The sequence below is a fragment of the Oratosquilla oratoria genome, chromosome 18, assembly GCF_046742065.1.
Source record: "Oratosquilla oratoria isolate Oo_2021 chromosome 18, ASM4674206v1, whole genome shotgun sequence".
Lineage (NCBI taxonomy): Eukaryota > Metazoa > Arthropoda > Malacostraca > Stomatopoda > Squillidae > Oratosquilla > Oratosquilla oratoria.
Window position 1 is genome coordinate 62,358,949 of NC_134794.1, and position 25,263 is coordinate 62,384,211.

At 41.0% G+C, this 25,263-nt stretch overlaps 2 protein-coding genes across 7 annotated transcripts in view; both read left to right on the top strand.

Moving 5' to 3' along the window:
- The window catches only part of LOC143035314 (uncharacterized), a 10,240-nt gene extending 1,738 nt beyond the window's left edge, over positions 1 to 8,502 (top strand). Inside the window, exons 3-4 of the mRNA XM_076202246.1 lie at positions 4,532 to 5,836; positions 6,522 to 8,502. Coding sequence (XP_076058361.1) covers positions 4,532 to 5,836; positions 6,522 to 7,756 — 2,540 coding nt within the window. The 3' untranslated portion in view covers positions 7,757 to 8,502. The remainder of the gene's footprint in view (positions 1 to 4,531; positions 5,837 to 6,521) is intronic.
- Positions 8,503 to 13,256: 4,754 nt separating this feature from the next.
- Positions 13,257 to 25,263, top strand: part of LOC143035315 (testis-expressed protein 10 homolog) — a 38,325-nt gene continuing 26,318 nt past the window's right edge. The window contains exons 1-5 of one of the 6 annotated variants that reach the window (XM_076202247.1): positions 13,257 to 13,489; positions 16,782 to 16,995; positions 19,998 to 20,204; positions 21,980 to 22,171; positions 23,695 to 23,889. In XM_076202247.1, the coding sequence (XP_076058362.1) occupies positions 16,801 to 16,995; positions 19,998 to 20,204; positions 21,980 to 22,171; positions 23,695 to 23,889 (789 nt within the window). In that variant the 5' untranslated portion in view covers positions 13,257 to 13,489; positions 16,782 to 16,800. Of the gene's footprint in view, positions 13,490 to 14,200; positions 14,344 to 16,193; positions 16,286 to 16,312; positions 16,331 to 16,781; positions 16,996 to 19,997; positions 20,205 to 21,979; positions 22,172 to 23,694; positions 23,890 to 25,263 lie in introns of those variants that run through there. The other 5 variants (XM_076202252.1, XM_076202250.1, XM_076202251.1 and 2 more) reach the window with 5 other exon arrangements.

The following is a 25,263-nucleotide window of genomic DNA, read 5'->3' on the forward strand; positions in this document are numbered from 1 at the left end:
CCTCCTCCTCTTTTTTTTCATCCTCTTCTTTTCCCTGTACTTTTTCTTCCTCTTCCTCATCTTCTCCCTCTCCTCCTCCTCCTTTTTTCCTCTCTTCTTCCTCTTATTTTTCTTGTATTCTTTCTTCATTCTCCTTTTCCTCATCTTCCCATCCCTTTCCTCCCCTTTTTCCCTCTTCTTTTCCATTTTCGTCTTCTTCCTCTTCTTTACCATCTTTACCCCCTTTTTCTTCTTCTTCCCCATTATTTCCTCTTCATCTTCTCCCTCTACTTCTTCTCCATCTTCTTTCTTCTCAGTTGACATTATAATGACATTGCTCTTGCTTATATACTTTATTCAGGTTAAAGGGGTAAAGTATGGTGCTTAAATGGTGCAAAACGACAATTTCATTCCATCGTCCACTTTAAATGTTTTGGTGTGGCCAACGGGCAATTATATTCAGCCACGGGAACATCAAAAGATCAGGAAGAGAAACTCGTCCAAGTTAGGCTAGACAGTGAAAATTGTATATTTCATCAATATTTGTTTATTTGTCTATATACTGACATGTTTCTGTTATTTGTTTCCATTTTTGTACTTGTTTTTTCCTTACCATTAGATCTATTTTCTGTTTAGGGTATTGGCTGCATATTACTGTCTGGTAAAAATATTCTCAGTAGCATGCAGCTGATACTTTACGGTCTATATGGGGTACCACTACGGACCAGAGCCACACATAATTTTGTCTGTATTAGAGAAAATATCTACTCAGAGGAGTTATGCGACTTTATTGTGCTGCCCACCCCCACCCTCACTCTTAATGGTGTCCAGTACCACTTCTAATATATATTTCCATTTTTGTCTACCCCTGTGGTAAGGGAGGAAAGAATACTGCCACAGAGTTTCCCCACTTGGGTCGTAAAAGGCGACTAAAACGGGACGGAGGATGGGACTAGGTATCCTGCTCTTTGTAGTCCTAAAAGGTAAATTCCTACAAGTCAAGGCACAATAGGGTTTAGGAGTTTTTCCAACCAGAACCCTAAGTTTTTTATCATTTAATGTGCGTGGGTGTAGTACAGATGAGACTAAAAGGGAAGAAATAGGAAGTATGTTTGTGAGAAGGAAGATAGATGTGTTGGCATCAAGTGAAATTAAGTTGAAAGAGGGGTGAATTTGGGAGTGAGGGGAGGACGAGGGAGGGAAGGGGTGGCTATACTAGTAAGTGAATAGATAGGTAAATGTGTGGTGGAGTGTAAGGTTTCTTCAAGGTTAATGTGAATAAAGGTGAAACTTGGAAGGAAGGTGTGGGTCTTTGTAAATGCATATGGGCCTGGTAGTGAGAAGAGTGTAGATGAAAGGGACTTTATAGATTTAAAAGAGTGCATAGAGAGTTTAGGGACAAATATCAATGTAGTGATATTGGAAGATCTCATTGCTAAAATAGGGGATGAACCAGTAGATGGAGTAGTTGGGAAGTGTGGAGTGCCAGGAAAAAATTGTAGTGCAGAGTTGATGGTGGAGATGTATTTATAGTTGATGATAGCAGTGTTTTGAAGAAAAAAAAAGTCAAGCATAAGTACATATGGGAGAGGGTGGTGGATGGATTGGTGTTTAATAAGGTTTTGATAGACTATAAATTGGTGTCCAGGAGAAGAGTAAGAAGAGTTTTGGATGTACATGTTCTTAGGGGAGAGAGTGGTGGAATATCAGAATTTTTTTGGTGAAAGCTAAGTTGAAAGTGGAGGATAAATGAAGAAGAAAAAGCCAAGGTAAGGAGGTGCTTGGAGTAAACTGTTTAAATGAGAAGGAAAAGGAACAGGAGCACAAGGAGAAGCTGAGAGAAGTGTCCGGGTGATGAAAGAGTAGAACTAGGAGTGGAAGAGGAATGGGGGTGTTTCAAGGAGGGAGTAACAAGGTGTGCAAAGATGGTGTGTGGAACAAGGAGGATGGGAGGGAATAGAAGGAAGGGTAGTGAGTGGTGGGATGATGAAGTGAAGAAGGTTGTTGAAGAGAAGAAGCGAGCATTCACGGACTGGTTGCAAAGTAGGACGAGAGAAACATATGAGAGGTACAAAGAAAAAAGAAGAGAAGCAAAATACATAGGAGAGTAGATGTAAAATGGGGGAAGAGTATGACAGAAAATATTAAAATTAATAAAAATGTATTGGAAGAGAGTTAAGGGAGGAAGGGGAGGCAAATAAAATAGAAAATGTGCAGAAGAAGAGGTGATACCGAAAACGGAGGTGGAAAGGGGAAGATGGACAGAATATTTTAGAGAGCTGCTAGATGTGGAGGTGGATAGGGAGGCAGTGGTGGTACCAGTGGGAGGCTCTAAGAAAATGACAGTGATGGGTGAGGAAAATGGAGAAGTAAGATAAAATTAAGTGGAAGTAGTTATTAAAAATATGAGAGCAGGTAAAGTACCTGGGATATATGGGTGCCATGCAGAGTGTCTGAAGAAGGGAAATACAGTAATAGTGAACTGGTTAGTGAGATTGTTTAATGTGTGTCTAAAGGAGGGTAGAGTGATGGAGGACAAAAGAATTGCCTGTATAGTTCCGGTTTACAAGGGAAAATGGAACAAATGTGAGTAATCATTTCAAAGGGATTAGTTTGTTGAGTGTAGTTGGGAAGGTTTATGGGAGGGTTTTAATTGAGAGGATTAGGAAAGGAACAGAGAGAGTAATTGGTGAGGAATAGTGTGGGTTTAGGAAAGGTAGGGGTTGCACAGATCAGATTTTTGTGGTAAGACAGATATGTGAGAAAGTTTTAGCAAAAGTTGTTGTTGTTTTGTTGTTTTTGGGGGGGGCGCTTTTATGAAGTTAGAAAAGATTTATAACAGGGTAGACAGGAAGGCACTGTGGAAGGTTTTGCAGATATATGGAATTGGGGGAAAGCTGTTAAGGGTAATCGAGTTGTTATGAGAGTAGTAAAGCCTGTTCGAATTGAAAATGGAGAGAGCGAGTGATTTGAGGTAAAAATGGGACTGCACCAGGGATGTGTCATGTTGTCATAGCTGTTCAATGTGTACATGGATGGGATGGTGCGGGAAGTAAAGGCGTGGGTATTGGACAGGGGACTAGAGATGATTAAAGAAAATGGAGAAAAGTGGGAAGTATGCCAGTTGTAGTTTGCTAACGACACTGCGTTTTTGGCAGGATCAGAGGGGTATTGAGTTAGTGACAGAGATTGGGAAAGTATGCAATAGGAGAAAGTCAAAGGTAAATGCGGGTAAAAGCAAGGTGGTGAGATGTACAAGGGGAGAGGGTGGCAGAGTGAGTTGGAAGTATGTCTATAAGGAAAGAGGCTGGAGGAAAAGGATAGCTTTAGGTATTTGGGGTCGCATGTGGCAGGGAACGGAGGAGTGGAGGTAGAGGTAAATTGTAGTTTGAGGGAAGTAAGTAAATGTCTTTGGGGATTAAAATGTGTCATGAGAAGTAGGCATCTGAGAATGGATACAAAGAGGAGATTGTACCTACATAAAGGAGAGATTATGCCGACGGCTTTATATGGGGCAGTGTTGGAATTTAAGAGAGGCAGAGAGGAAAAGTTTAAATGTATTTGAGATGAAATGTCTGAGAATTATGGTGGGGATTACTAAGTTAAATAGTGAGAGACAAGGAAAAGAGCGGGGGTGGAAAAGGAGATGTCAGATAGGGCTGATGAAAGAGTACTGGGATGGTTTGGACACATGGAAAGAATAAGTGAAGAAAGATTAGTAAAAGAGGTGTGGAAGGCAGAGGTACAGGGAATGCATTTGAGGGGACGGCCGAGGATGAGATGGATGGGTGGGGTGAACGGGGACGTTGAGCAAGACGAGAATGTGTTGAACAAGGAAGGGGCAAGAAAAGGAGGTAGTGATAAGTGGAGAGTGGCTTTGTATAGATGATGTTGTTATGCAAGGGAGGGATGGGTGGGGTAAGAGATGTTTGTGTGTGAATGATATTTTAACGCCGAAGGGACATCTCCCTGTCTTCTCTTTTTCTGCGTGAGGGGAAGGAGACGGGGGGTCGCCGATTATGTGAAGCGGCCATGCCGTGGATGTACTTTGTCTTACTACATCGCTTCTGACTCAGGGCAGTGGGCAGGATATGAGGACGACCCGTCATCCATGAGGAGCTAAGATGAGAGGGAGGAAAGGGTGGTAGAGGGGAGTGGAATGGGTAGGAGTAGGTACGTGTCTTTGTCTTGGCTACTTCCCTTATAAGGAGAAAGAAGCTCTTGGTATAAAGATATAGGTATATAGATTTTTACTTTATCTAATTTTCATTTTGACCACAGGGTAGATTCAGGAAGGGATATACGAGTGGTTTTCTTTTGCCTCTTGCGCATTGTCATGATGATATCCCCCTGGCCAATTACTTTAGCATCTTCACACCTCATGGCTCCTTTACAGATTTTAATCTAGTTAATAACAATATATATATATATATATATATATTCATTTGTACCCGTATGACAACTGGGATGAATTTTGGGAAGTGGTCATTCCACACGGAGGTTGCAAGATGGTGGATGTTGATATGTAACGTCATTGTTTCCTCCATTTCAGAAACTCAAGAGAAAGGGAATAACTACAACCCTGAGGTGCTGAGAATCAATGCTGAGGCGGACGTGTATTCGTGGAATCCAGAATCCGGGAATACTTTCAATGTCTGGGAATACCACTTTATTGTCAAGCTTCTCTCTTCCAATGTGTATTTCACGATGATGAAGGCGAAGAAGAAATGTGTCCTGAGGGAGAAATTGATGTTCGAAGAGGTCCTACCGATGTTGAATGATTACATGACCCACATCGACCATCCAAGATGTTTCCCCATCCCCAAGCTGTACATCTCCCACTTCGATAAACGCCTGTGGCTTCCGAAGTACGCCCTCGGGATTGATGTTCATGGTTACGAAAGTTCCCCTGTGTACAGGACGCTGGGGTTTGAGCTGACTAAGATGGCGATACAAAACCTAGCCAGGTTGCACGGGGCATCCTACACATTCAACAAAAAGTATTATCTTGCCCTAAGATATCAGGTATTCACCACCTCGACTTTTGGTACCCATTGGGCCTTGATGCCCGGCTGCTTTAAGAACCTGATCAAGTTCCTGAGGGATGTTGGAGGGCACGAGGAAACGGTGCGCCTCCTGGTCAGAGGATCGGCAGAGGCCCTATCAAGTCTGAAGAACAAATTCCAGGAACGGGACAGCGCTGTGCCGAACTGCCTCTGCCATGGAGACTACAGGTGCGCTCACTTGATGTTCAAGGAAGGTGCCGCCCTTCAGGAGGGAGGAGCCCCAAGGGACGCGGTCCTGGTGACCGACTGGCAGCAGGCCATGATGATGAACCCCGTGTACGACGTGCTCTTCTTCCTGTACACGTCGACCTCAAAGAATCTCCGCAAACATCACATGAAAGAACTTCTGTTGCTCTACTATGGCACTTTCACTTCTGCGTGTTACCCCGAAGACCTGAAAGGGTACACCTTCGCCGACTTCTGTGATGAGATCGAAGAGAAGTCTCTCTTCGGGTTTGCGATGGGCATCTGCATCGCCCACTTCACCCTGTCCAAGGCCTCGTTTGAATTGAACTGGAAGAACTCCGTGAAGGACAACCTGAGGAAGGTTCTGGGCACTCCGCTCTTCAGCAAGAACTCGAAGTCCATGAAGAGGGTCGTCATGGATCTGGTCTCCGAGGCGGAGGAGAACGGGAACATAAGGAAATGGTTCTTCCTGGACGAAGGCATCAGGGCACCGTTCTCTGGCAGGGACGTTGAGAAGAAGTGGGTACAGTTCGTATTTGACTCTTACACCCGACATCAGGCGAAGAGTACTGAGTACTGCGTAGAAGACTTTTATATCCATAAAAGTGAGTATTTCCCTATGTTTTTACAGTATGATCTGCACAGAAATAGGCATTCAACTCGTCAGTTCATACTGTTACTTACTTTGTTCATGTCCTTGTGTTATACTTATGTTGGTTGTGGTCTCTTCGTTCTTGCTTGAAAGACTGAAGACATCCATATTCTTGATTAGCTCCTCAAGACCTACATTTAGACTGGGTCTTCTGACGCCAGGTAACTTTATTCAGTTGAGGGATGGTTGTTGGGATGAAAATTTTGAAGTATCCATGTCAACTCTAGTGTTAGCTACTCATTTTCTTAGTTTGGTCATCATAATCAGAGAACATAATCCCTTTGACTCACGAATGCCCTTTACAGGTCTTGGGTTGGTTAATATCGGACATTTATAAAACTCCAAGTGAGAAGACTTGGGGCAAAATCGGGTCTTAATCGACCCATTAATGGAGGTCAGTGATCCGATAGGGTTAATTTATAGGACGCATGTTAGAACAGTGAATCTCAATCGGGGACCACAGAGGTTGTGCCAAGGGTTTCCACAGACCAAAATAAATAAATAAATACCTTTTTATATTGAGGGCAACACCATTAGGTTGGTAAACAGAATTATACATAAAGTAGACTTGTGGATAACCTCGTTGTTGTAGATTTACTTTTTCATTTATTATCAAAGAGTATATTTTGACATTGCAGGCCACAAAAGAAACAAGGGGTACGACTGTGAGTTTGTGGACATGACTGTTACCACAAGGAACTACACTTATGACCCTTTCAAAGGAATTGTGACCGAGGTGCAAGAGCACCATATCACCAACAAAAACATGCCACTGAACCAGACGTACAACAGATACAGAGAAATCCATAATGCGGCCGAGAAAGAGTCCACTATGATCTCCCTCGTTCTTCCGACTCTGAACAAGTTTTTAGTAGAAAAGGGAAGAGATAAATACTGTTTCCATATTCCACACGTTTATTTCCACGAAGTGAAGCATATGGATTATATTCTTCTTACGCAGGATTACAAAGTCAGTGGGTTCGAACCAGAGGATAACCTGACTGCCCTCAGTCTGCAACAGGTCAGGGCTGCCTTGGCGTTCCTTGCCAAGTTCCACGCTGTCTCTCACGTCTACCACAGGGAACACGACCTGAATGAGAAGTACCCCATCATCCTATCAGTTGACAACCCCAGAAAAATAGACCAGGTCGACGACTTTATAGCAAATATTATGAGCCCAAGTTTGAATACTGTGATGCTCTTGCTCTCGAGGTTTCTGAAAAGCAGAGAAATAATGCTGAAGAACAAAAAACAGGCACTCGATAAAGTAAAGAAGATGGCCAAAGCTATGGAGGATTCCACATTCACTTGCCTCTGTCATGGTGATTTCCGAACCCCCAACCTCTTGTTCAGGGAAGATCTAGAAAGTGGAGATCATGGACGAGGAAACGATGTTATGATCCTGGATTGGCAGAGCATCACAATCAAGCACCCCGTCTACGACGTCCTCTTGTTTCTGTATACCTCGACTACCCCGAGGTTCCGTAGGTCACACCTCGACGAGGTCCTGCAAGAGTACCACGACAACCTCGTCACCATCATCATGGACCTCAAGCTGCCCGGGAACTTTAAGTACCTGGAAAGGCACTACCCCCACTTCGAGTTCCGGAAGCAGTTCATTGACGCCCGTCTCTTCGGTTTCACCATGGGCCTCTGTCTCACGCAGATCTGCGACGAGTACAGACCCGAGGAGGAGGAGAAGGTCGCCATTATCAATCGGGACCCCAAGGTCTCAAAGCGACTCCTGCAGAAGTTCATCAGGTATAACGAGTTGTTTGAGGAGGCCGAGAAGGATGGCATCTTGGACGGCTTTTATGTCTCGGTGCAGTTGAATGACCAATATGGCGATCCCAGTGATATCCATTTCGCCTGAACATGGGTAAACATTCATTGCCCGTTTGCAGCAGTCTGACAGACTCTACCCATGTGTTGCGCTCCACTTTTTTCTTTACTTCATTTTTTCCCCTTTTTACGGTAGCATTCTTGAAAAATAATACGAATATACACATCTTTGTCTGAGTAAGTGTGATCTCCATGCTCCAATCCGAAAATGATCATCTTATCAAAGGCACCACATGGGCGGGAATTTCCAGACTGCAACAAACGGGGCGGGGCAGCCCCCTCCCTGTGATCTCTTTTCATTGGTACACATCCTAGCCAATCACCTTGAATTACGTCATTCCTCATGTGTTTAAGGAGGTCACCTACAATACCCCGGGTTGTCGGAGTACTTCAAATTAAAAGTGTGGGTGAAATCTACTTATGACTGTACACATACAGGTATATGTGTGGATCTATATACCATGCACACATACGAAGTTTTGATTATGAAATTTTAAGTATATTGTTTGACCATATTTCCAAGGAAAGTTCAGTTCAGTGCCGTATTCAGTGTAGTCTATTAGGATGATAATTTTATGTTTTCCTATTGGCATTCTTCGACGTCCAACCATAAGTGGATGATGACCCAGAAGAAAGAAAATAGTCTTAATTGATCGATGTGTTTATGCAGAACCTTGACATCATGTAACACCATGAACCAAACAAATCATGATTAAAGGAAAAGAGAAATAATGGAATTAAAGAAGAGATCGTCTCTGCCAATTGTCTCATTATCCTTTTGGCTCAGGGAGGGTCTGAGGGTCTCTTGAGTTGAAGTGAATCGCCTGGCAACAAGAATCAAATGTAAGACTTTTCCATTAAAAAAGAAATGTTAATCGTGAATGATCTCTTACCATACTAAAACAGGCTTAAGTACTTTAACTTACATTTTCTGGAAAGGCGAAGAGTGCAGGGGGTGATCTAATAGAGGTATTCAAATGTGTCAAGGTCTTTAACAAAGGTTATATGAGCAAGGTCATCATATTATGGCAGAAATCGTAGTAATAGGTTTAAATTGGACAAGTTTAGGTTTACAGAAGAAGTAGGCAAGAATTAGTTTACCAACAGAATGGTTAACAAATGAAATGGACTGTAAATATGTAGTGACGGCTGAAACTTGGTTGTTTTAAGAGGAGGTTAGACAGCTTTATGGATCATGATGACAGGTGGTAAGGAACATGAGGTTGCCTAGTATAGGCCCTATGGTCTCTTGTAGTCTCCTCCATTCTTATGTTAACCTCCGAGGTGTGAAGTTCGTCCTTTCAGTCACCAGAACACATCAAGAAGATGAGGAACGGGGATCTGGATGAAATTTGATAAACAGGCAAGTAAATGAACACAAAGAGCTTCGAGTTACAATACACAGAAAAGTTAATTTGATGGATACAGGCTGAATTCTACTTAGGTTAAGGATGGATCACAAATACTGAGAACATTTTCAAAATATAGAAGTACTGTGAATACCTTTATCGGTTCAACTTCCTTCACTACCATTCACATAATAACAAAAGTCTCAGATCTTGCAGTCTCTTTTGCGACCTATGAATGGTCACAGTTATTTCATGTCTTTGTATATATATCTCAAAAGGTGAGAGTGAGGCGGGGGTCCCGCTGGCACGCCGGGGCGTCGGGGCCGGTATTGTGTGTGTGCGAGTGAGACGAAGGGGAAGCAACCAAGGACTTTGCTAGGATTAGATATTAGGTAAGCTAGGATAGGGATTGATAGACGTGTGTGGTGCAAAACGAAGGGTAATTAAAGAGTGAAGTAGAAGCAACCGCAGGAACGGGATTTCCACGGAAATCAGGTAAGTGATCGACAATTTCCTACAAGCTATCTAGGCGCCAAAGATGGTCGAGACAACGAGCATAAAAGAGCCATTCAAGGTTAATCAAATCACCTTAAACCCATTTGACGGCGATGGAGATGTCGCAGGGTGGCTCAAAAAGGCGGAATTAGTGGCTAAATTAACCGGGGTAGCGGATGTAGCTGGCTATATTGCCCTTAACCTAGAGAACAATGCGTTGCCCATCTACCTAGAAATGGCGACTGGTGATCAAGTGGATGCGAGGAAGGTAAAGGAAGGAATCACAAGAGGCTTTCGGCGAAAGTCCATTCGAATCGTTTTTTCGGCTGCAAAGGATACGCTGGGCTAGCGAACAGGTTGATGTTTTCGCCAACGAAATCAGATGATTGGCTGGGCTGTCTACTGTATATTCACGGGCGAAGGCTTGGAGAAACTCGTTAGGATGGTGTTTGTGAATGGCTTTCCAGATTGCATATCTGATGGACTACAGAAAATTGATAATGCGGTGACGGCGAGTATGGACGAGTTGATAGCTCGCGCTAGGCTTCTCACGAGGACAAAGAAGGATTGGCCTTTGGTGGCCGCAATGACAGAACAGCTGCCGTCGGCCTTTGGGTCGAGATGACAATGGACAAAGGAAAACGGAGGAGTCCAGGGGTGACGGGGACCGTCTATGGTCCGTTGTTATGTGTGTCGGTGAGTAGGTCACTTCGCGAGGAACTGTAGAGAGGCGGAGTTAATTTGTTACGAATGCAATCAGCCGCGACATACGGCTCGACACTCCAAGCAAGGAAATGGGTGAAGGGCGGCCTCTAGGCAAGCAGCCGCCTAGAAAATGTAAGGACGCCGTCCAGCCATATACCGATTGTGGATGTCTGGTTGAGAGGAAGACGCGCGAGGGCACTAATAGATTCCGGCTGTTCAACCACGATTGTAACAACCGACGTGGGTCAAGAATTCAAACAGGGAGATATGGCCCTGATGACAGTCAACAGAAGCGAGACATTGTGCAAAGGTGACCAGGAAATTGAAATGACGGTAGAGGGCATTCCAATACGACTAACAGTGCATGTCATTAGAATGGTTATAAAGAGAATTGACGTGGTGCTGAGAATGGATGCAATTGCTCAGCTTAGAGAGGTGGGAGGAAAAAGGAGGGTGGGAGGAAATAGAAGAAGGGTAGTGAGTGGTGGAATGAGGAAGCAACGAAGGGTGTAGAAGAGAATAAGCAGGCTTTCATAGATTAGTTACAAATTAGGACGAGGGAATCATACAAGGGTACAAAGAAAAGAGAAGAGAAGTAAAGAATAAGATAAGGGAGGCAAAGAGGGGAGCAGATGTGAAATGGGGTAAGAGTGTGACAGAAAATTTTGAAAGTAATAAAATATGTTTTGGGAGGAAATTAAGAGAGGAAGAGGAGGTGAATCAAGTAGAGAAGTAAAGGTAAAAGGTGCAGATGAAGAAATGATAATGGAAGAGAAGGCAGTAAGAGGAAGGTGGGCAGAGTATTTTAGGGAGTTGCTAAATGTGAAGGAGGATAGGGAAGGAAATGTAGTTGCAGTGGGAAATGCTAAGAAAATGACAGTGCTTAGTAAGGAAACTTGAGGAGAAGTAAGGAAAGATAAAATGAAGGCAGCTGTTAAGATAATGAAAGCAGGCAAAGCACCTGGGTTGGATGGATGCCATGCAGAATATCTGAAAAAATGAGATACCGTGATGGTGGACTGGCAGGTGAGGCTATTTAATGTTTATTTAAGAGAGGGTAGAGTGCCAGAGGACTGGAGGTGTGCCTGTATAGTTCTACTTTAAAAGGGAAAGGGTGACAAGTGTGAGTGTAGTAGTTTCAGAGGGATCAGCTTGTTAAATGTAGAAGGGAAGGCTTATGGGAGGGTGCTGATTGAGAGGATTAGGAGAGGAACAGAGGGAGTAATTGGTGAGGAACAGTGTGGGTTTAGGACAGGTAGGGGTTGTGTAGATCAGCTTTTTGTGGTAAATCAGATATGCGAGAAAGCTACAGGAAAAGGTAAGGATGTATTTTGGGTTTTTATGGATCTGGAAAAGGCTTATGACAGGGTAGACAGGAAGGCACTGTGGGAGGTTTTGCAGATATATGGGATAGGAGGAAAGCTGTTAAGAGCAGTCAAGAGTTTTACGAGAATTGTAGAGCTTGTGTTAAGATTAGAAATGGAGAGAGTGAGTGGTTTGGGGCAAAGGTGGGGTTTCGTCAGGGATGTGCTATGTCGCCATTGCTGTTCTATTTATTCATGGATGGGGTGGTGCGAGAGACGAAAGCAAGGGTGGTGAGCCAGGGATTAGAGATGGTTAAAGAAAATGGAGAAAAGTGGGAGATAAGCCAGTTGTTGTTTGCTGACGACACTGCGCTTGTAGCAAGATCAGAGGAGGGATTGAGGAAGTTAGTGACAGAGTTTGGGAAGGTGTGCGAAAGAAGGAAGTTGAATATAAATGTTGGTAAAAGTAAGGTGATGAGATGTACATGGGGAGAAAGTGGTAGCAGATTGTAAATATTAAGGGAGAGAGACTGGAGGAAGTGGATAGTTTTAAATACTTAGATGCGAATGTGGCAGGAAAGGGAGGAGTGAAGGTGGAGGTAGAATGTAGATTGAGAGAAGCAAGTAAATGCCTTGGTGGATTAAAAAGTGTAATGAGAAATAGAAATTTGGGAATGGATGCTAAGAGGAGATTGTCTGAAGGAGTGATTGTGCCGACAGCACTGTAAGGAGCAGAAACATGGAACATAAGAGAGGAAGAGAGAAGGAATTTGAATGTGTTTGAGATGAAGTGCCTGAGAAGTATGATAGGGGTTACTAGGCTAGATAGAGTGAGAAATGAGGAGGAGAACAGGGGTGAAAAGGGAGTTGGGAGATAGGGTTGATGAAAGAGTATTGGGATGGTTTGGACACATGGAAAAAATGAGCGAAGAAAGATTAGTAAAAGAGTTGTGGAAGCCAGAGGTGGAAGGAGTGAACATGAGGGGGCGACCAAGGATGAGATGGACGGATGGGGTAAAAGGGGCATTGAGAAAGAGGGGAATGTCTGTTGAGGAAGGACCGGAGAGTACAAAAGATAGGGGTGAATGGAGAATGGTTGTGTATGGATGATGATGTGATGCATGAGGGAGAGTGGGTGGGGGGTGGGGGAAGAGGGAGTATGCATGAGAAATAAATTGACACAGCCCGAAGGAATTTCTCCCCGTCTTCTCCTTTTCTACATGAGGGGACAGAGAGGGGGGAGGGGTCGCCGAATTAATGAAGTGGTCTTGCTGTGGATGTACTGTGTCTTTCGACACTGCTTCAGACCTAGGGCAGTTGACAAGATGCAGGGATGACCCATCATCCGGGAGGTGCCAAGATAAGGGGGAGGGGAGGGGAGTGTGTAGGAGATGGAATGAGTGGGAGTGGTTACTATGCCTTTTTTTTTTTTTTTTTTTTTTTTGCTACCTCCCGCGTAAGGGAAAGAAATACTTTGGTATATGTATGTATGTATACAGTATATGTATGTAGGTATATATATATATGTAGATATATATACATTATATATATATATGTATATATAATATATATATATATATATATATATATACATATATATATAATCACACAAGCACACAATATTTTGGTTTTGATACAAATTATATACGCTAATGTTAGCGAGTTTTTTCATCTCCAATGACAACACCATAATATAAACACGTGAAATATCGTACCCAATTTATTGTGTAAATACAGTGTTAGGCTCTAATCTTTACTATATACAACAACCAGGAACCTAGTAATGTTTAGCATTTCTTTTTGTGTTAATTTTACATAATTTAAACATGATTTTTCCGGAGTTACTATAGTAGGAGGGATCTAAGGATTGCCGAAGAACTGATTCTCATTCTGCCCACACGAATACGAGTCGTAAGTGTATTTCATGGGTATGTTGTCAACTTGTGGGTTACTGCCAGGTTTCTAAATTGTTTATTGTTTGTTTTTAGGTAAAATTCCAGAAAAACGCAAGCGCAAATATTTAACATGAAACTTGTGTTTACCAAAAGGTCCTAATTACAATTGCAATAACCTAAAACTTAACCTAACCTAACTAGTACACTTACACTTACACTTAGATACATACACTTAGAAGACTTCTGTCGGTGATCGACACAGCTAGACTGGAGTCCCACTGTGACCAGGTAGCTCCCTCACATCAGTTGTCCAATCGGTTAGTCGATTGGCGTTGGGGCTGGTGTATCCTGGTGTTGGTGGTTGGTGTGGTATTTTGATTTTTGGCCAACCATATATCCAAATGTTTTTTGAAGGTGTCTGGAGACACCCCTGTCATGTTTCTCAGTTGAGGCGGGATACAGTTGAACAATCTTGGTCCACTGAACGAGAAGCTGTTATGAATTCTGGATTTGATGTTTAGTGTTGATCCGAGAGTGGTCCTCACATAACATAGCCTCCCTCTTCTTTGGTGGACTATTACTTGTATACCGGTGTTGGGCACCTTCTTTTCTAACACCTTCCAGATGTAGATGATGATGTAGCATTCCCTCCGCCGTTGAAGAGAAAACAACTGCAACTTTTTCAGTTTCTCCCAGTAGTTCAGTTCCTGGAGCCCATGTATTTTGTTGGTGAAGGTCCTTTGGGGCCCTTCGATCTCCATGATTTCTGATACTTTCTGGGGAGACCAGAGCTGGCAGCAGTATTCTAGATGTGGTAGAACTAATGATTTCCACAGGGTCAGCATACATCTTGGACTTCTTGTCTGGAAGGTACGTAGTATCCACCCTACGTGATATATTCCATACTCCATAGAAAAATAGGTCTTTTAATCTTACTTGTTTACATCTAGAAGAGCTGCTTCACAGCCACGCTGATGCTCTGCTGCTGCCCAAACCTAGTTTCTTTTTTCTCACAGAGCTCCACTTGTCTGCATTGTGTTGGAGGTTCTACATTGGGCTGTATACCCTAACACAGGACAGGGGGTTCATGTGGTACCGTTCTCAGGAACCTATCTAGTGCAGCTTTGAACCTCTACTGTGCACCCAGACATGCCTCTAATCTCCTTTGGGAGTGAGTTGAATATTTTTGGACCTTCATAAGACTAAGGGAGGCTGGCTGCCAGCATAGTTCTGATCTTCTCTGGGACTGTAGATGGCAAGCTGCAGCCTGCATCTTGTGCATCAGTGCCCCTTTCTTCCTGTCAAGTAGGGCTGTAGGTCTTGGGCTGTTGGGTCAGGCACCTGTCTCTAGGACTTTCCATATGTAGATGGTCCAATACCTGTTTCTCCTGTGCAGCTGGAAGTATATGCCCAGTTTTTGCAATCTGTTCCAGTAACTCATTACTGAGGTCCTTCATGCCCTGAATTTTCCAGGTGAAAGACCTCTGCACTGCTTCTAGCTGCTATATGTCTTTTCCTCTGTGGGGTGACCATAACTGGCCGCAATTACGTAGCAGCAGCTGTACCAGGGCCTTCCATAGAATCAGCAGTGTCTAAGCCAAACAGAAAAGATAGAAAAATGTGTTTGTGTGATACTGGAACAGAACCACAATTTTATTTTCGTACATACACATGCTTATCTAGTCTGTGTGCACTAGTGGCATAATCAGAGAAGTACTAGTCTCTTATTTGTTTAGTTTTGGGAGTGAAGCTTGCTCCTCTCCGATTCCCAGTAGTGACTGACTTACTTGCCTTGCCCCAATAGGCTAAGCACATAGGGCAAAAGTGACAGTTACAGTCGCAGGTACTTACCTCCTGGTGTATGCTCATCACCCTCTATCCTACTTACTCTCTGCTGTCTTGAGAGTTATAGAAGATTAAATATTCATGAGTGTCATCAGTGTAAGCAAGTATAAAGGGATTTATGTTATAGAAGTTATCAAGCAGCCAGGGATTTATATTTGAGTAATTTTGTATAATACTTTGATACAAATATTATAATAGATTGTAATGCAAAGTGTGTGGAGAAATTGCCATTGAGGTTAGATCAGCTATCCATCGTGCCAGAGAAACATGTCTGCCTGTAGAAGTATTCAAAAACCACCAGGACAACTTCCTGCAGAAGATCAAAGACAGAGTGTGGTAGAATATTGCAAAAAGATCTAGACATTATTTTTGAATGGAAAATTAAGTTCAATACCATAAAATGCAAAGTACTGGAAATGGGGACTAGTGACAAAAAGGCCATCCCTAAACTATTCCTTGAGAAGTGAATCCATTACAGAAGCTAAAGAGGAAAAAGATTTGGGAGTGTTAATAAAAGACTTCTTGTCACCTGACAGACATATGAGCAGGATTGTGGGAGAGACATATGGAGTACTGCAAAAGATTAAAGTGGCATTTCACAATATTGATGAAGATATGTTGATAAAACTCATTGAAACCTTGATATGTCCAAGACTGGAGTTTGCATCAATTGTGTGGTCCCCACACAGAGTGAAGAATATAAGCAAAATTGAGAGAATACAAAGGGCTGCAACCAAACTAGTCCCCAGCCTGGCAGATAAACCATATAAGGAGAGACTAAAACCACTGGGTCTGCCAACTTTGAAAGATCGAAGAGAAAGAGGTGATATGATTACAGGATTCAGGTCACTAAATGGAATGCATTATATTGACAGGAGAGATCTCCTGATTAAAGATGGGAGGACTTTAAGAGGTCATGGAAGGAAGACCACAAGTCAAAATGATGTGAAGAAATGCAGTATAGGAGGTAGGACCAAATTAGTGTTGCTCCTCTCCTCTTTACTACAATTAGGTAAATATGCCTCCTCTGCCCTCATACCAGACCTAGCCCCTCTATAACATAGTAGACCAGTCCATATTGCTATACTTGAGGTGAAATGAATACAGTGGTAGTACCTGTACCCTTAGGACAGTAGTCCAAAGTCCTTTCAAAGATTCATAGCAGATAGTCTTTAGCTAAGGCCTGACAATACCTCCTGATTGTGATTGGACAACAGCTTTTTCATGTAGTTAAAATGTCTGAGTGATTTCATTTCAGTCAGGAACACAGGTAGTATCACACTTGCCATGGCAATATTGTAAGGTGTAATTGCCCAAGATTATAACATAAAAAATTATATGGCTTGTTTTGTGCTTGTAAAAATTTACTGACTTTTATTTGTGATAAGATCAGAGGATTGGATCACATTTGATAGGCCACCCATAGAAAAAGTTATATAAGATAATTAATCTTTACTTTCCAGGTACACATAAATTAACACAATGGGGCGGAGTGCTAAAGCTAAGAAAGCAAAGAAAGCTGATTTTGCCAAAGTTAAGCTTAAGGTCGGCAAAAAATTGAAGAAGGCAGACAATGAGACGAGAACAGATTTTAAGGCTCGAAAAATCATCATCAAAGAACAGTTTGCAGATAAATCATCTGAGAATCTTGTTACCAAAAAAAATCATACTCTAAAGGTAAGTAGTGGGGTCAGCTAGATCTAAATGGATTTTGTCTATTAGAACAAAATTCAAGTAGACAATCCCAGCATACAAGATCCCAACCCTTTACTCCAAAAGTGGACAAAATCCCAGTCTTGGGTGAAAAGTAAGGTAAAGATACATATATATTTAATTTATAACCTATAGCATACATGTTTATACACTATAATACATCATGATCACAATACATCATGATCACATACATCATGATCAATACATCATGATCACAAAATTTATACCTGTAGTGGGAGGAACTCGTCAAGCATTTTTGTGATCATGATGTATTGTAGTGAGTCCTCTGAAGAAGGTCATAGAGACCAAAACGTTAGGACAATAAGTGTATTATTAAGCCCATCTTCGTTTACCCTTCCACACCTATCACTCTCCCATTTGTCTCAAATAATTTATATATATATATATATATATATATATATATATAAATATGTATATATATATATATATATATATATATATATATATATATTAGTAAAGGGGGGAGCAGGTTCTCAGTAATACACGTGGAGTTAAAAACGACAGCATTGTTGTAGTTGTTCAGTTTTTTCTTCGTATTCTCGATTTTCCTGATAAGAGATTTTCCATTAACTGGGTGAATTGAAACTAGGTCTCTATATTCTTCCATTTGTTCTTATTTGACATCGACGTTTCGTCTTAAACAAGACATTATCAAGATATAACTGAAATAACAAAAATTACATGGTAACAGTAAAGGTACTAGACAATATCAAGATATAACTGAAATAATTCAGTTATATCTTGATATTGTCTAGTACCTTTACTGTTACCATGTAATTTTTGTTATTTCAGTTATATCTTGATAATGTCTTGTTTAAGACGAAACGTCGATGTCAAATAAGAACAAATGGAAGAATATAGAGACCTAGTTTCAATTCACCCAGTTAATGGAAAATCTCTTATCAGGAAAATTGAGAATATGAAGAAAAAACTGAACAACTACAACAATGCTGTCGTTTTTAACTCCACGTGTGTGTATATATATATATATATATATTATATATATATATATAGATATATATATATATATATATATATATATATATATGCAGAAGGAATCATTTGAACGTGTGATTCTAGTATGCAGAAAAACCACTAGGAAAATAACAGAAATGAGACCGAGCGCTTTTGTCTATTCAGACATTTTCAAGATACAAGTACAGAAAAAGGGAATAGTATATATACTCAGAGGGTAGGGTAGATCTCTCCTCGTGACCTATGGGCTCAGAGTCCAAACTCTTGGTACTCTAAGCCTATAGGTCACGGGGAGAGATCTACTCCACCCTCTGAGTATATATACTATTCTCTTTTTCTTTACTTGTTCATTGAAAATGTCTGAACAGACGAAAGCACTCGGTCTCATTTCTGTTATTTTCCTAGTGGTTTTTCTGCATATATATATATATATATATATATATATATATATATATATATATATATATATATATATATATACAATATATATATATATACATACAGTATATGTATTTTTTCTTTTCTTTTCTTTTCTTTTTTTCTTTCTTCAAATTTAGAAAATCATCTATGAGGAGCTAAGATGAGAGGGAGAAAAGGGTGGTGGATGGGGAGTGGGTATTTGCCTTTTGACTTGGTTACCTCCCGTGTAAGGGGGAAAAAGCCTGTGGTATATAGATAAATAGAAAATGTGATCATCTTACATACATATACCAAGGCTTTTTCCCCCTTACAAGGGGGGTAGCCAAAAAGAAAAAGGCATAAAATCATTCCCACCCATTCCATCCCTGAATACACTCCACACCCCTCCACCCTCCCTCTTATCTTAGCACCTCCTGAATGAAAAATTACACATGAAAAATTATTTCACACCTGTTTGCCTAACACCTCAATTCTCAAGAAGTGTTATCTATATCAAAGTAGTGATAGCTTGTAAATGCCAACAAATGTGAACTGCTTTAACACCTGTATTGAGATGATAGCAAGCTCAAAGTAGTGATCATCTTAGCAGAAGCCAACCAATGTGAACTGTTTTAGGGTGACAGCAAGATCAAAGTGGTCATCAGCTCACCAGATGCCAACCAATGCAAACTGTTTTAACACTTGTGTTGATATGACACCACCAGGGGTATAAACTTGTGGTATGCTTCGGATGTTAAAACAACCATGTAACGCAACAAAAGCAACAAAGGTGGTTAGAAGGATATCTTTACACAGAGAAAGTTAAAACTAAGAACTTCATCCACTGGGAATGTGCAAGTGTCATTCTCCTGCAAAGGAGCACTAAGCACAGACCTTGATGTTATAGTTCAGCTGAGGCCATGTTGGGAGTCATTGATGATGTCCTGAGTCAGAGGAGGGAAGGCCGAAACCGTACATTGTAACATCAAATGGGTGAAACATTAAGATTTTACCACTAGTACAGAATTTATGCCAAATGAGTGGACCACAACAAGCAGTGAAAATCCAAAGCAGTTTTTGATTCATGACAGTGGAGAAGAAAGTAATGACCATTTTAAGTAGGCTGTAAATAAGATGCTATAGAGGCTAGATTTGTAATCTACCACATGTCTATATCGGAAATGTCAGTCTAAAAACATGTGTCTTACAGATTGTAATTGAAAAATTTAGATATATGTGTGTCCTTATTTTACATTTTGAACTGAGATGGATTTTGTCCGCTTTTTGAATTATGGGCTGTGATTTTGACAATTGGGATTTTGTCCAGTCACTGTATATTTTACCTTGAATAAGAACATTCGGCTGCATAAGTTTTGTGCTGTCAGTACTTGAGAGATTCCATAATACTTGTACAAACCAGATTTGCACAGTATTCTTTAATAACTCAAGACTAGTCCTGTATTGATATGAAATTGAACTTTAGAAGATATTTGTTCCATGTATTTGATTGGCTTTAAGTGTCAGATATCAACTCGTATATTTTTATCTTATCATGTTTCCTTTTTTTGTAGGAATTGTTATCCCGGTTGCATCATCAGAGTGTATATGTGCGTCAAGATGGGCTGAATGGGCTACGGCAACTTGTACAAAATAACCGTTCTGACATACTTAGCCAACAGTTATCTAGTATTGTGTCAGCTGCGGCTCCTACAATTTTAGACACAGATGGACTCATACGAGGTACAGGAAGGAAACTGATTACAGATTTGCTCTTAAAGGTGAGGTTATAAGCAGAATACCAAACTAGAATCAAATCATATATCTTTAGCATAGGGACTTTTTTTTTTTCTTTTCTTCTTCTTCTTCTTCTTGTTCCCAATCAATGTTTGCCTGTACTTATCCTAGCAGTACCATATACAATAGCCGCCATAAGTTTGGACACGATAATGCTGACATCAGTACTTATGTCACAAATTGGAAGTCCCTTGCCCTCAATATTACGAGCGAGCCAGATATTTTTTCTTATGTGGCAGTGAGACCAAGGTTGGCTCCCACCAGGGCATGCAATGCTTCCAGGCTCGATGCTGTTTGAGCTCTGTGCTTTGCCTTTGATTTTACGTAAATTCTCAGTAGTTTGGCATCTCCGTTGCCAGCTATGTCACATTCAGTTTCACGTCCAATACCCATAGCCAGGAACACAGATGCCAAACCACTGAGAATTTACATAAAATCGAAGGCAAAGCACAGAGCTCCAGAAAAGTAATCCTCCTGACAAATTTCAAACAGCACAGAGCCTGGAAACACTGCATGCCCTGGTGGCAGCCTACCTTGCTTACCTTCTTATAAGGAGGAAAAAGCCATTGGTATATAGATTGATAGATATGTTATTATTCTATGTACAGTAGAACCCCATTTATCCAGCAATATCAGGGGAAAGAAGATGCTGGATAAAATGTTTTGCCATTGTTTTGAGAGATACTCTTATAAACACAAGAAAACAAGAAATATGAAAATCATTAAAAAAAACACTCATATTCATCAATCCAGATTGTAGAAGGCTTGAATATTGTATTATTTATTATAGAAGGTATTGTAGGCTATATTATTAAAGGCATTATAGTTAATGGCAAGTTTAAGGTTGAGGCAGTTTATTTACATAATTCCCGGCACTTTGTGTCAACTTAAACTGTACTTTTTTAGAACTTATTTTTCTCTTATTACAATAAATGTTTGTAGTTTATCTTTGAATTAATTTATACTTATTTTAACCAACACTAGACCCCCTAAGCCTAAAGTTCTTTCGTTGTGTTTTACATGGGGGTGGATCATCCTCAGGTAAGTCATTTTCACGCTCAAACCCGACAAAATTGATAGGCTGGCTGTGGCTCACATGGAGGGCCTGGCTGTGGCTCATGTGAATGTGCAACAGCCTTGGCAAAGAGTTTTCTAATGTCCATCTGGTTCGTAGAGATCCTCTGTGCCTCTTGAATCTGAATACACATTTGATAAAAGTTGAGTACTCACTGTGCTGTAACATATAACTGACATTCGGCAAATTTGATGACATTTTCTAGAGAGTTTAAGCCCTCCTTAATGCTCAGAGGTGGCTCGTATAATCTTCATTATCACTCTCAGGCTCAGCTTTCTTTGGTCCCTATCACGAACAGCATTTTTTATATCTTTATTGGTGGTGCATCCTTATCCATGTTAATCCACTCTTCTACCTCCTCTTCTGTCACTAGTTGTTTTTTTTACCATATTTTTGGCTGGTCAAAATTTTGCCGTTGTTTTGAGTGTGCTGCAGTTCAGAATACCGGATAAATGGGGTTCTACTGTATATATAATTAAGATTCTCTCTTATAAGAGGGAAGAAACCTTTTGGTATTAAGACAAATAGAATACTTTAGTATATATGTACATGTGAAATCCCTATAGACTATTCACACTGTATTCTTTTATGACCAGTGACTAATCTCCACTCAAAGAATAATGTTGATCATTTTTAACGTCTGATGCCATGCATTTCTAATAGTATCTTAATTCTGTACTCCAGGTCATCAGTGAGATTGAGCCACACCTACACATTCTGGCCTCACATCTGTCCTGTGCACTGGTACACATTAATACAAATGTGCAAGCAGATGCTCTTGATTTGGTCAACATCATGGTCACACATGCACCAGGACTTGTGGCCAAACATGCCAATGTTTTATTAGGGAATTTCCTCAGTCTAATTTCAAAAAAGGTAATTGTTATTTGATCAGTAGTTTAGCTGAAGTGATACATACATATACCAAGGCTTTTTCCCCCTTACTAGGGAGGTAGCCAAAAAGGAAAAGGCATAAAATCATTCCCACCCATTCCATCCCTGAAAACACTCCACACCCCTCCACCCTCCCTCCCATCTTAGCACCTCCTAGATGATGGGTCATCCCTGCACCTTGTCCACTGCCCTGGGTCAGAAGCAGTGTCGCAAGACACAGCACATCCACAGCAAGGCCGCTTCATTAAATCGGCGACCCCCCCTCTCCGTCCCCCCATATAAAGGAGAAGACGCGGAGAAATCCCTTCGGGCTGCATCAAAATTTTGCTCATACACACTACCTCAGGAGATGATAGTAAATCCATGAAGTTTTGTAAAGGAAAGGATTCTGCAGATAATGTTAATTTTGAAGACCAGTCATTATACTGTGTACAAGTACTGTGTCTTGCTGCATTGCCTCTGACTTGAGCATTTGGCAGAAGACAGGAATGACCCACAAGGAGCCAAGATATGAGGGAAACAAGGGTGGTGGATGGGAGTGGGTGCCTGCCTTTGACTTAGCTACCTCCCTTATATGGGAGAAACCCTTGGTATATAGATAGATAAACAGAAGACAGTCATTCAATTCATTGCCCCAGGTTTCTTTATAGAAAACCCATGCTCCCATTTAAGTAAAATTGGCCATTGGATTGGGCCACAGGTCACTGTAGAATGAGATATTGTGTTGTGTGTGTAGGGTGAGTGTGGGACAGTGTAAGACGTGTTATTTATATGTCTATCTATTCATATACCAAAGACTTTTTTCCCCTTTCAAGGAAGGTAGCCAAGTCAAAAGGCATGTACCCACTCCCACACATTTCAATTCCCATCCACCACCCTTTTCTCCCTCTCATCTTAGCTCCTCATGGATGACAGATCTTCCCTGTATCCCACCCACTGCCCTGGGTCCGAAACAATGCAGCCGGACATAATACATCCACAGCAAGGCAACTTCATTTAATCAGCCTTTGTATATATGATATGTAAAAGGTGTACATGTTCATAGTTATACACACTCATGACCTTTTCCACTAAAACATAATGTCAGGTACTGTTAATTCTCTTTGACTTTATTAGCAAAACCAACACAAATATAAACTATTTCCCGCCTCATATGGGAGCACCATTGTCTGTTAAGTACTCTATTTTTTATCTTTTCTTAGAAAATACTGGATGTCATGATAGGTCAAGAGCTGGAAAAAAGGTCATATTATTTTAATAATTCAAGGCTCCAGGAGGAGCCAAGAAAAAAGGAAGGGAGGGGTGGTGAATTGGAGTGAAGTATGTGGGGATGAAATGGGTGGGAGTGGATTTATATCTTTGACATTGGCTACCTCCCTTGTAAGGGGGAAAAAGCCCTTGGTATATGTATGTATGTAATTCATATTTTTCAAATTGTACAACATTCAAATGGTCTTAAGTTTTATGATATATATTAATCACTCTCTTCCTGCTTTTTATTATAGGTCAACAATCCACAAACTTCCGTCCCAAAAGTAAAAAAGGTTGACTTTTCCAGTTTAATTATGGTCAGCCCTGAAAATAAACTTTCCAGTACAAAATGGAGGCTGAAGCTTTTGCAGGAGATGGGGAACTTCCTCAGGGTTATATTGGCTGAAGAGGACAAATGTGAAACTGCTGAACCCATTTCTCCATGGCAGGTGAGTCTGTCTAGTTCCCCCACACTGTGCACCACTTACATACACTCACTCTGTTTCTTTCTATGAATTGTAGGTGCAGGGGTAGTGGGTCAGGGACTGAAGATAGTTAAAGATGGAGAAAAATGGGAGATGGTCCTGTTGTTGTTTGTTGATGACACTGCACTTGTGGCAGGATCAAAGGAGGGATTGGGGAAGTTAGTGACAGAGCTTGGGAAGGTGTGCCAAAGAAGGAAGTTGAAAGTAAATGTGGATAAAAATAAGGTGATGAATATACAAGGGGAGAAAATGGCAGCAGACTGGAGGTGAGTATTAAGGGAGAGAGAGGAAGTGGATAGTTTTAGATATTTGGGTGCAAATGTGGCAGGAAAGGAGTGGAGATGGAGGTAGAATGTAGATTGAGAGAAGCAAGTAAATGCCTTGGGGGATTAAAAAGTGTCATGAGAAATAGACATTTGGGAATGGATGCTAAGAGGAGATTGTATGAAGGAGTGATTGTGCCAACAGCACTGTATGGGGCAGAAACATGAAACACGAGAGGAAGAGAGGAGGAGTTTGAATGTATTTACCTAGTTGTATTTCATGGGAAGGGGAGCTAAATTTGTGGTGTCCCGTCTTTGTATCTCTCCATATCTAGTTTGCTCTTAAATTCTTATATTCCTTTTGCACACACTGTTCTTTTGTCTAATGTGTTCCATACATCAGCCACTGGGGAGAGCTGTTCTTTTTCATGTTTCTTCTATAATTGTCCTTTTTAAGCTTCTTTCCATGTCCTCATATGTTTCTCCTATCCCAATTTAGTAAGTCTGCTCTACCAAGGACTTCCATGCCTTTCATAATTCTGTAGATGGTCAACAAGTCACCTCTTTCTCTTCTCTGTTCCAGAGTTGACAACTCCAGTTTTAACAATCTTTCTTCATATGAGAGTTTTGTTAATTCTGGTGTCATCTTTGTAGCTGCTCTCTGGATTCTCTCAATTTTCCTTATATTCTTTTTTGTACTGGGTGACCATAGTGTCGCTGCATACTCCAATTTAGGCCTTATCAATGTAACTAGTATTTTCTTTACCATTTCTTCATCCAAGTAGGTAAAAGCCACTTTTATATCTTAGTAAATTATAGGTTTTGCTGACAATTTTGTTTATATGTTTGTCAGGGGAGATATCATTTGTGATGATCACTCCCAAGTCTTTTTCAGATCCCTCTTTCTTTACTTCTTTTTCTCCAATTTTGTATCATCCTGATATCCTTTTTTTACTTTTTCCAAACTCCATTATGCTACATTTTTTGATGTTGAATTTCACTTCCCACTTCTGACTCCATTCCCAAATCCTGTTCAGATCTCTGTAATGAGTCACAGTCCATTTCAATACTCACT